The 11199-nt window shown below is 53.9% G+C and overlaps 1 protein-coding gene across 3 annotated transcripts; it reads left to right on the top strand.

The window, feature by feature from the left end:
• Positions 1 to 143: 143 nt before the first annotated feature.
• Positions 144 to 10765, top strand: FANCG (FA complementation group G). 3 transcript variants are annotated; one of them, XM_015652674.3, is made up of 14 exons: positions 154 to 864; positions 970 to 1051; positions 2577 to 2708; positions 3500 to 3693; positions 4321 to 4474; positions 5637 to 5767; positions 6131 to 6277; positions 7040 to 7200; positions 7431 to 7497; positions 7987 to 8321; positions 8480 to 8535; positions 9109 to 9246; positions 10073 to 10205; positions 10479 to 10765. In XM_015652674.3, exons 1-14 carry the CDS (start codon positions 766 to 768, stop codon positions 10594 to 10596), a joined length of 1947 nt encoding a protein of 648 aa, XP_015508160.1. In that variant the 5' UTR covers positions 154 to 765; the 3' UTR covers positions 10597 to 10765. The 3 variants fall into 3 exon arrangements, with proteins under 3 accessions (XP_033376322.1, XP_015508160.1, XP_015508159.1); XM_033520431.1 differs by lacking the exons at positions 10073 to 10205; positions 10479 to 10765 and having other exon boundaries at positions 144 to 864; positions 8942 to 9227; XM_015652673.3 differs by lacking the exons at positions 5637 to 5767; positions 6131 to 6277 and having other exon boundaries at positions 4321 to 4488.
• Positions 10766 to 11199: the final 434 nt, after the last annotated feature.

Genomic DNA, 11199 nt, shown 5'->3' with positions numbered 1-11199 from the left:
TTGGCTGTGCTCATTCACCTGGCACCCTGGGTATGGGACGACCAACCCCATGAGGCAGCCAGGGAGGGCTCGCTCCTTTGTTAAATTAATCAATTTATCGGGATGGGGGGCGGGGGGGGCGGGCGGGCGTGTGTGATTTGCTGTCCGAGGGTGGCACGGGGCTCTGGGCAGCTGTGAAAATTGTCTGCAAATAAAACGGTGAGAGCCAAGGAGAGCTGTGTCGTTTCCTTCTATCCCTCTCCCCATCCCGTCTGGAGGTCTCCTTCATGGGGACCCTCTTTTACAATTTTCTCCTGAGGGGAAATGGAGGGTTAGGCGCTGATCTCTGCCGAAACCAGCAACAGGACCCAAGGAAATGGCCTTAACCTGTGTCAGGGGAGGTTTAGGTTGAATTGTGATCCAGGACTCTCGAGGTTTAGGAAAAGGCACTTCTCCGAGAGACTGATCAGGCACTGGAACTAGGCTAGGGGTCACAGCTACAAGCCTGCCGGAGTTCAAGAAACGTGTGGACAGTGCACACGGTGTGGTTTTTGTGGGGTCCTGCGTGGAGCCAGGGGTTGGATTTCGGGTTATTCCAACTCGGGTTATTCTGTAGCCGATTCTGTGGCTGGTGGCTTCGCCGTGCACCGAGGTTTGTCCCTCCGCGGCTTCCCCCTTCCCCGCGCGTGCCCCCTCGGCCCTGCGCTTCCCTGTTGCCGTGGTGACGGCCGTTCCCGCCAATCGGCGGCGAGGGCGGGAAAGCGGCGGCGGGCGGTGGCGGCGGCCATGAAGCGGCGGCGCGGGACGGAACCGGAGCCGGAGCGAGAGCGGAGCTGCCTGCGAGCCTGGGCTGCTCACAGCCGGGCGCTGGTCGGGCGATGGACGGTGCGGCACGTCCTTTTCCTTCCCCCCCCGTCCCTTCCCCGAGCCACCGGGCTTGCCGCCGGTGCCGCTCCCCAGCCGGGCCGGCGGTAAGTGCGTCCCTTGCAGACGGCGCGGTGCGGCGGAGAGGCGCCGCAGGTGCGGCGGCAGCAGCGAGACGAGTTCCGGGAGCTGCTCCTGAGCATCCGCGGTGAGTGGCGGCCGCCGCGCCCCGCCTTCACCTCCCACTGTAGTCCCGGGCCTGAAGCGTGGGCGTGGAAGCGCCGGCTCCCTGACACCTCTGTTTACCGGCATGCAGCTCCGGGATCCCGGTGCTGGAAAAAAAAACACGTGAAGGGGGCGGGGTGAAACGGTTCCCACTGCCCCGTGCTGAACGGCGCCTGCAAAGGAATTAAATCACAGATTCATCAGGGTTGAAAGGGGCCTCTGAAGATCAGATCACCCAGTCCAACCCCTTTGGATGTGTTCCTCTGTCACCTGGAGCAGGTGACACAGGAACACATCCAGGTGAGGTTTGAATGTCTCTGGAGAGGAGGCTCCAGGACTCTCCTAGGCAGCTGTTGCAGTGCTCTGCCACCCTCAGTGTAAAGAAGTTCTTCCTTAAGTTGAGGTGGAGTTTCTTGTGTTCTAGCTTATGAATGTTGCTCCTCCGGTTGTAGCTCCAGTATCCCTGGATAGCACCTACAAGCTAGGGTGAAATGGTCCCTGTTGCCCTATGCTCATCTGGGCCAGCAAAAGAGTTACTGTCCAGGTCCATACCTGCACCTTAACTTGCTGGGCAGACCCTTGGGATTTCTGTAAAAAATAAAAATGAGGCAGCCTTTTCCATGGGAAGTGAGGGAAGAGGCTCCCTGACACAGCTGTGATGCAGAGAAAGCCTGATGTGAGGCAGCCTTATTTACAGTTTTCTCAGTTCCTCAGTGCAAGAGAGACACAGAGCTCCTGGAGACTGTCCAGCAGAGGGAAATAAGGAATATTAAGGGACTGGCACAGCCTTCTTACAAGGAATGCCTAAGTGATCTGGGCATGTTCAGTCTGGAGCAGAGGTGACTGAGAGGGGACCTCATCAATGTCTGTCAGTGCCTGCAAGGTGGGGTCAGAGGATGGACCAGGCTCTGCTCAGTGGTGCCTAGCACTGGGACACGAAGCAATGGGCAGGAGCTGATGCACAGGAAGTTCCACCTGAACATGAAGTTTAATTTTATCCTGATGACTGCACATCAGAACAAATTTCCAAGAGAGGTTGAGGAGTCTCCCTCACTGGGGATACTCAAAAACAATCTGGATGCAGTCCTGTGCCGTGTGCTTTAAGATGGCCGTACTTGAGCAGGGAGGTTGGATCAGATGAGCCACTCTGGTCCTTTCCAGCCTTACCCGTTCTGTGCTAAGGAGAGAAACACAGTGTGTGCAAGGGTGGATACCTACTGGAACAGATTAGGCTGTGATGCTCTTCTGGGAGAGCTGAAAGGCCCAGCTGCTAGAGGACTGCAGCATTTGGATAGCTGGGGAATAGATGTCTAAACGAATGTTGGCATCTGGAGTGCTGTCTCCTGCTGTCTATCTAGCCACTGCAGCTCCCAAGTGGCTAAATCACAACACAATCACTAAAAACTTCTTGCCAAGCTGCTTTTCTTGTTGCTAAGCCAGGTGTTGCCATCTGAGCAAGGACGGCTGTTTATTCTTAGCCAGATAAATTTCTTGTTCTGTGCCCACAGGGCTGCCGGCTGCCCTCCCTGCCCTGCCTCTGGAACTCACTGTCCTTTACAACTCCCTGCTTTTCACTGTGGGAGCATCTGACTCTGCCATCAAAGGAGAAGCAGAAGGAATACGCCAGGGGCTCCTCAGGGGTAACATGTGCTTCTTTGGGGAGTTCTCAGGGTGAGGAGAGCATTCTCTGTGCTCTGGAGATACTTGGTGACTGGCTGGAGGTGTGGGAACTGTGAGCAAACAGTCCTGGCTCTGCCAGGGAAGGCCAGAGATTGGGGAAACTGAACAGACACGCCTGGCTCCACCTGGAAACTGGGCAGGCACATCTGGCTGTGCTTGGAAAAGCTGGAGATGGGGGGAACTGAGCAGACATCCAGGCTCTGCCTGTAAGGGCCGGAGGTGGAGTGGCATGTGGCCAGGGACAATGTGCAACTGTCTGCCTGCTCTTGCCTGCAGGGATGGGCTGGAGGTTTCAAGGGAAACAAGAGTTTCTAATGTTTTAACTTTTAAGGTGCCAAGTCTCTAGCAAAGTCTTTGTGACAGTAGAAAATCATTGTTTTCTTTAATTATGGTGTGCTGTCTTCAAAGAAAACTCACTGAAACAAGCTGCAGTTCACAGGTGGATCTGCAGTGTTGGCACATGCCTACCTGAGGGCAAATGACTTCAAGAGGGCTCAGCAGAGCTGGAGTCTATGTCTAAGTTGTTCTGTGTGTTTTCTCCTGAGTGTGCTGCTGTCAGCTCCACTCTTTTAGAGCTCGTTTTCCATTCTGCTGAGGCCAGACCAGCCCTGCAACTCCATTCCTTCCATTGCTATGAGGAGTCTGTGCTTGCTTGAGGTTTTCTCTCCCTCTTGCATCCAGGGCATCTGTTACAGGGCACCAACTCATTGTCTCACAGCTCTAGGTCTTTTTGCTTGGGTTTATTTTTCAGTTCTGGAGGCTTGTGGGGCCTGTGGACAGGATCTTGGCACAGAGGAGCTGTGGGAAAAGGTGCTGCAGGAGGTAACCGTGGAGGAGCTGCAGGCACCTCTGCACCGCCTCGGGGCCCTGCAAGCAGCCTGGTGGCTGGCAGCCAGCCAGCTGAGAAGTGTTGCTGGCCTCTTCCGTCTCCTGAGCACTGCTAAGGTAATGGGGCACAGGCAGATGCCAGCAGAGCTGGCATAAATACTGTGTTTGTCATAAAACTCACTCTGCAAAATGTTGTTGTGGCACTTGGACAGCTGAAACCATCAGTGCTCCCCAGTCAGTCAATTCAATCCTCCCTTTGGCATCCCAGCATAGCCTAATGGCCCTGAGAGAGTTAATGGATCCCAGAATATTCTGCCTGTGTGGGCCATGGACTTCTATGTGTCAGACAGAAGACCTGGGCAGGCTGGAAGAGGGCTGCAGATGGACTTGCAGACTCTGTAGGCAATAGCAGTGGGATGCAGAACCTTCCCTGCTGATCAAAGGGCTGGTGATGGGTTCCATCTTTCTGAACAAACTCCAGCAGCCATCTGTTGGATGCCTGGAAGCCCTGGAGGTGCACCCCACTCTGAGGTGGGGCGGTGATGCCCCAGGCCAGGCAGGAATCACCACAGGAAGGGGGTTGTAGCTGAAGTGGACAGATGGTAGGACATTGCTCCCCAGTTTGCTCCCACTGCAGGGAGCTGTGTTGAGTGGTTTGGTGGGACCTGTATCTCTGTGCCCTCGGACCAGTGTTTCCTGCTTCCCTTCAGCATTCCCTGCTCTCTCTCCTCTGTGCCTTCACAGGACCCAGAAAGAGCTCACTGCAGTGAGGGGCAGAATGAACTCCTCTCCATGATCAAGGCATGGCGGGTCCCTCCTGAGGAGACCTCCCTACCCCTTGTACAAAGTGCCAAGGACTTGAAGGAGATCCTCTGGACTGCAGCAGCCTTCCTGCAAGGTTTGTGGCAGCAGGTACTCATGCCAGCACAACCTCCTGCTGCTCTGTCCCAGCACCACTTTCCCTGCCCTTATCATGGTTTCTCTTCCCAAGCAAACTGACCCTTGGGGTTTTTTGCGCTGTGTCTTTGGAAGTGTGTCTGGGTTGAGTCTCTTGAGTCTCAGCCTTTACATTCCTTATTCAAAAACTTCCCTGCTTTTCCTCAGCTCATTCTTTCTCTGCACTATCACAGGGCTCCTCTGCTGTCTGTGACTTTAGGGGAGGTGTCTGGGCCCTGCAGTGACTGTAAAGCAGAAGGCTGGCAGGGGATTTATGAAGATTTTCCTTTCTTCTGTCTATCTTCTGAAACCTGCCTTGTTGCAAGCACATTGTTCCTGTCAGATTATGGTGCTGCAAGAGCCATACAAAGCTGTTGTGAGGCTCTGTAGCTTGGTGTCACAGCAGGCAATGGATCTCCTCTGGCTGCTCTGTTCTGTCCTGCCCTGTTTTCTGTCCTTTACTGTTTTGACAACCCCAGCAGCCTGGGGGACAGCCAGCACTGCCTCACTGTGTTTGGGCTCATGCAGAGCCTTCCTGCCAGGAGGCATGGCAGGAGCTCTGGCCCACAGAGCTGGAGCCAAAATACTCAAGGGTGGCACCAGCACTCCCAGCAGGCAGGTGGCAGATGTGAGTATGGTGCTGCTATGTGAGAGCAGGCTCAGAGGGAAGCCTGAAAAGAAGACTGAAGGAAAAGCAAATAACTAGTTGTGGTAAATATAAATTAATTGATATCTCAAAGCATCCTGCTGGGAAATGACCCAGATGTTCTGGAAAAATTCTAAGGTTCTGTGTGTGCTTCCCTATCTGCACTGCTGTCATTGGGGATGAATGTGGAGGTGAACCTTCCCAGCACATACCCCTGTCCTTGTTTTGGGCCAGAGGAAGCACCTTGGGCTTGGAAGCTTCTGTTATTTCTGCTGGACACTTCCACTGAGTGGCTTGTTCTCTTGCAAAACCATTAAAGCAAAGATGGCAGCTTGGCACTATCATGCTGTGCATCGCTGGGTTTGGAGGGGATCAGGCAAGTCCCTATGGCACTGGGAAGAAAAGGGCACCACACCTGTTTGGGGCCAGGTGGGACAGAAAGGTGAGCCATAGAGCCAAGATATTGGGTCTGTCCTAGGGCTGCAGGAGCTGGAGGCTGGGAACTTCTCCACCGCCCTTTCCCTCCTTCAGGAAGCTGCTGGAGGATTCTGCTCCAAGAAGATACTGGCACAGATCTATACCTGTCTTGGCTGCTGTGCTCAGCGAATGGTAATGACAGCAGAGAGGAGAAAGGCAGCTGTGGGGTGGGGAGGCTCAGGCTGATGTCCACAGTGCCTCTGTGTGGTCCAAAGCCTCTGCAGGGTGGGAACGCCTTAAGCAGAAATTGCCCTTGTGGCCTAAGCCTCTTTGGACAGGCTGCAAAATCCATGCAAAGATTTTGGCTGATTGAAAAATGTTTCTGCAGAGAGACAAGTTCAAAAACCAACCTGAGGAGGGCTGCCTTTGGCTAAAGTGCTGCCTTTGGCTTAATGGGGATCTCCTGGGGAAGCAGAGCAAGAATCTGGATCCCACCAAACAATAAAGACATCAGCCAGATATCCTTTCAATATGTATGTCTTCCCACCCACTCAGGGCAAGCCTCAGACAGCCCTTCAGCACCTGAAACGGGCCCTCCAGGTAGATTTCCAGTGCCTTCCTGCCCTGTCCCACGTGGCAGCAGTGTACCATGACCTGGGAGAGACCAATGCGGAGCTGCAGGCCCTGACCCTGCTCTACAAGGTTTGTCCGGTTCCTGTAGTTCTGGTGTGAGTTTTGCCCTGCAGAGCCTGCACAGAGTTTCAAGCAGGCTTCTTCCTTCTGGGAGGCTGCTTGACCCTGGAAGGGGTCCCCAAAATAGCATGGTGCTGCCTTCAGCAAGTGGCCAGGAAGGAGTCCAGCAAGATCTGAAATTCCTGCTCAGCATCATGTTTGGATGTGGCAAGACCTTGGGTCCTAGTTCATGTTTGTGGTGGATTGGGGGTTTATATTCTCAGGTCAGAAAGTACCAATCTCTCAGTAAAGTATGTAATGTAAAAGAGGCCTTTAAGGGCAGATTTTGGCTGCAGTGAGGAAGTGTGCATTCACCTGCCTGGGGTAGTAGGTCATAGCAGTAGACCCTGAATTATCTCTTCAGCTGTTTGAAAACTGTCAGATACATACAGAGAGGGGAGGGAACTCTCTCCTTACAAATGGTCTAACTAGGTCTGTGGCTGCAATGGGAGATGGTGTTCCAGGCAGCTCAAAGCACCTTGAACTGAAAACCTGAGGTGATCTGGGTGATCTTGAAAATCTCCTGGTGCCATGTCTGAGATGATCAGAAGTCTGAAGTCTGCCTGGCCCTGTGTAATCCTGATGGCTCTTGGTGGAAATGGCTGTGAGAATAATGTAGCTGTGCTTGTGAAGTGCACCACTTCTGCTTGCCTGGGTGCATCTGCAGATATCAGAAGTGACAAAAGATTGCAGCTGCCTGAGACTTGACCATTTTCTGTTCTTGTTTCACAGGCTCTGGGAAAAAACCCTCCAGCAGCTGCTTCCTCTAGTCCCTGTTTCCTAATGCGAACGGAGCTGCTTGTCCACACGCCAGTACTCACTTCTCTCCTTCGCCAGCACCACCCCTCTGAAGTGAAGTATCTTCTGGCACAGCGGTGTCTCCAGGATGGGAGGTAACAGTACCTCTGGTCTGCTTGTAACATGCTGCTTGTTTGGGTTCTGCAGTTTTCCTTGTGCTCCTGGAAATGGCCCATTTCAGTACTGCTGTCATAGGTGTGCTCAAATCATGGAGATTGTGAACAGGGCGAGTGTAGTGCAGAGGGAGAGACTGCGGGCTGGCAATGCAGGTTTCACCTGGCTGATGGCACTTCTCTTTCCACCACATGTCATGTTCCTGTTGCAGGGTGGCTGATGCAGTGGAACATTACCTGGATTTTCTGTCTCTCCTTCAGGAGGGGCTGCAGCAGCAGGTAGGTGTCCTGGTGAAGAGCTCCCTTGGTGACTTGGAGGATGAGGGTTGGAGGGATCCAAATCCAGTCCCAAGGGCTGGGCCCAGGCATCAGCCCTGGACTCCAGGCTTCAGAGTCTAGTTTAAGATGTGAAGGAAATGAGGCGGGGGCTGGCACCCCCAGTCTGTGGCATGTCTGCCTTTGGATTCACATCAGCACATCAGTGAGAGCACTCACCACTGCTGTTTGGAGGGACAGCTTCCCCTTCCCTGTGGGGAGCAGCTGTCAGTCTGATTTTGGATTTCACTTCCAGAGTAGGGATCTGATGCCTTGACTTTGCTGAACTGTGAGTGCTCCCCATCTTCTGCCTGCCCCATCAGGCTCCAGTGACTGTGGGAGAGGGCTTGAGCTTTGTTGGCAGCAGCTCCACGTTCCCGGTTTGCAAAGAGTCATTCTGCTTGGCTGAGAACTCTGCAGTTCTGCAGCACTGATGTCACTTTTGCTCCCCAGATGCCCCTGGATGGTAGCTCAGCTCTGCCCAGGATCCCAGAGGTGTTCCTGGAAGCAGCGTCTGCCTTGGAGCAGGCTGGGAGGCACCAGGATGCCATAACTCTGTGTGAGGAGGTCATCAGACGGACAACTGACCACATTCCACGTGTGTTACGAGTGGAGGAGAGTCTGCAGCACCCAGAGTGCTCATTGCCAGGGGCAGAACTGGCGGGTGCACTCCTGTCCCAGAAGGAGAGCCTGTGCTGCCTTGCCTGGAGAGCAGCTGGATACCTGCACCAGGGCTGGGCACGGGCCAAGCTAGGCGAGAGCAAGGAAGCTATAACACAGTTCAGCAGGTGATAAACCCTTGCTGGGAGGAGGGGCCTCCCCAGCAGGCAGCAATGGATGGTGGGGCCAGGGCAGGACACAGCATGGCACTGGGGCTACCCTGACAACTTGACAAGCCTGACAGCCCAGGATTGGCTCCAAAATTCCTCTGGCTTCCTACCCACAGGTGCCTCAGTGATCTCCTGCGTGTCCAGCTTCATGGATCTGGCATCAAACAGACAGGTAGGACACCACACAGGTGGGACCTGTGTGGGGCCTCAGCTGGGTCGGGATCTGTGTCCTTGGCAGCAGCAGCAGGTACAGGGGCAAGGTGGTGGGCTCAGCATCACTCTGGCAAGAGGCAGTTGTCCCTCCCAGGGTGTAGTTCTGGGCCATGCTGAAACCTCTGAAGAGACTGGTTTTTTTTGGAGCAGAGTTTCACCTTGGCTCTGCCTCCTTCTTCACTGACTAGTTAGCAGTTAAATGGGCTGTGAACTGGGAAGCTTCTCCAACCCAGTTTTTGGGGAAAAGATACATGCCAGTGGTGCAGAGGTCAGGCTGCTGCTGAGGTCACTGTTCACCACAGCCATGTAACATTCTGGACTCTTGACATTCTTCACTCTCGCTGATGCCTCCCGACCTCTTCCAGCCTGGCAGAGAGGCTGAGCTTTGCCATCTGTCTCTGGAGCTGGAAGATGAGTAGCCCACGTAAATACTTGGCCAGTCCTGACTGCTAACCTGGCTCAGCCTGCTGGTAACAAGGGAGAGAACATCTGGAGGATACTGTCTTCAGGTGTGTGTGTCTTCCTTTGACAGAGAATCTCCAGCCAGAAGTGGAGGTGCTCCAGAAAATCAGGTTGCTCTCTCTTATTGGGCGAGGTACACAGTTCCTGGAGCTGGGGAGGCACAAAGAAGCCCTGTTGGATTTCCAGCACAGTTTGCAGATCTCACCAGGTAAGAGGCTCATTTTGGTGAGGAACACAAGGGATTTCCACAAATCTTTCCTAGGCTGCTTTGCTGTCTTCAGCAGGAAGTTCTTATGTTTTATACTGCATTTATTCAGGTGTCCAAGACAACAGTAAGGCCAATAGCAATGTTGCATGCTAGAGATACTTCTGTGGGGCCTGGTCTGCCATGGAGAAACAGACCCAAAAAATTATTGTCAGAACCCTAACACCAACCTGTGCCCTCAGATAGCTTGGAAATTTCCTGCTTTGACCCCAGCCTGGTACAGCCAGCTTTATCCCAGACAGGTCTGCTGTTCCAGAACAGAGGAGTGGATTTGTGCTTCACCTGAGGAAGCAGCATGTCCATGCCTGGCCATGCAGAGGCCTGCAAAGGGAGCATTTGTGTATTGAGCTCAGCAAAGGCATGGCTAGTGCTGCTCACAGGGCTGCTCTCTCCTGTTCAGTGCTTTGACATGCTGAAAAGGTGTGAGCTTCACCGGGATTTGTCAGACCTGCTGGTCCCAGTTCTGCCCGTGGCTTCCTCCCTTTGGGGGTGCAGATGTGCCTGCAAGGAAAAACCCCAGTCTGTGTCCAAACAGAGGTGTGGGAGGCTGTGCCACAGGGCTGATGCCATCTGCCTTGGCTGCCAGCCCTGGGGTTAATTAGAGCCTGTGACACAGCCAGGATGGCCTCATCCCCATTATATCACCTCTCCTTACACTCACTGCCCTCATCTGGCTTCTGAGTTTCTTTTGTAATACCCTGCAACCCACAGCAGTGCTGAGGACTTGCTCCTTCTCTGATAAGGGCTGATCCTTCTTCCTGTCTTGCAGGTGACCCAGGTGCTGCTTCCTACCTGGTGCAGGCCTTGTGGAAGCTGAACCGAAAGCAGGAGGCAGCTGCTCAGTGGCAGAAGTTCTCCCAGAGCTCCTCTGGACAGGATGAGCAGCAGCAAGGGCAGGGAAGGTATGTAGAGGGATGGGTGAGATCTCACGTCCAGCAGTACAAACTGTCTGTCAGGCTGTGAGGGAAGTTTAGGTGTCCAAGGAGCTTCCCCTGATGACTGCTCAAACAGGCCACAGGCTGTGGGACTCCCTGGGGTACAGAAGAGCTGGCATGGAGCCAAATGGGGAGGGCAGAGGCTGCAGGTAGAGCAGGGGGACCTGCAGAACAAATATCTTAGGGCATGGCAAAGGAATGCTGCAGTCCTCACTGCTGCCATGTTCCCTTCTCTTTCAGGCCCCTCCCTTTGTACCTGGTTTCATGTCTGGAGCAGGCGATGTTCCCTCACAGTGAACCTCTTGCCAGAAGCATACAGGATTACCTCAGGGCAGCAGCCCAGGACACCTCAAGCTGACCTGGTCATGCCCACCATATCCATCTGCTTAGGTCTCCCTGCACTTGGCTGATTCAAGGCCTTTAAGGACTCTTTCAAGACTCTGAATTACTCTGTGGTGAAACGGGATTACCAAAGGACTGAAACAGAATAGATCTCCTTTTGTAATAAAAAACTCAAGCTCTGCTTAGCTTTGGGTTTTGCCATGCTCTTTTTCCAGAGTGAAATGTTGCAGTTGTGGCCTTGACACTGCCTCCAGCTACTGAGAGCCCACGGGCTGTGTGCCCTGGGTGTGTAAGAGATCAAGGGTAGAGATACCTTTGTCCTCTGTGCCCTGGTGGGGCTGGCTCTGCACTCAGGCTCCAGGCAGCTGGTGGTCTGTCCTATCAGTGCTTTGTGTGCTGGCTTTTTGCTCGGTTACTGTGGCTTGGAGCCCAGAGAAGTGGTTTTGTCTGAAGCACATGGCTCTGAGGTCTGAATTTCATAATGCTGCACTAGCCAGAGACAGCAGCAGAGTCCAGACCCACACCTGTGTGCTCCCTGTGGTCCTGAGGGTCTGTGCCAGTACCATCGCTCCAGGCCTGTCACCCTCAGGGGTGAAGGCACACATGTCCCTGCCCAGTG

The sequence above is a fragment of the Parus major genome, chromosome Z, assembly GCF_001522545.3.
Source record: "Parus major isolate Abel chromosome Z, Parus_major1.1, whole genome shotgun sequence".
Lineage (NCBI taxonomy): Eukaryota > Metazoa > Chordata > Aves > Passeriformes > Paridae > Parus > Parus major.
The sequence above is the reverse complement of the archived record's forward strand: the minus strand, read 5'-3'. Positions and strand labels throughout refer to the sequence as shown.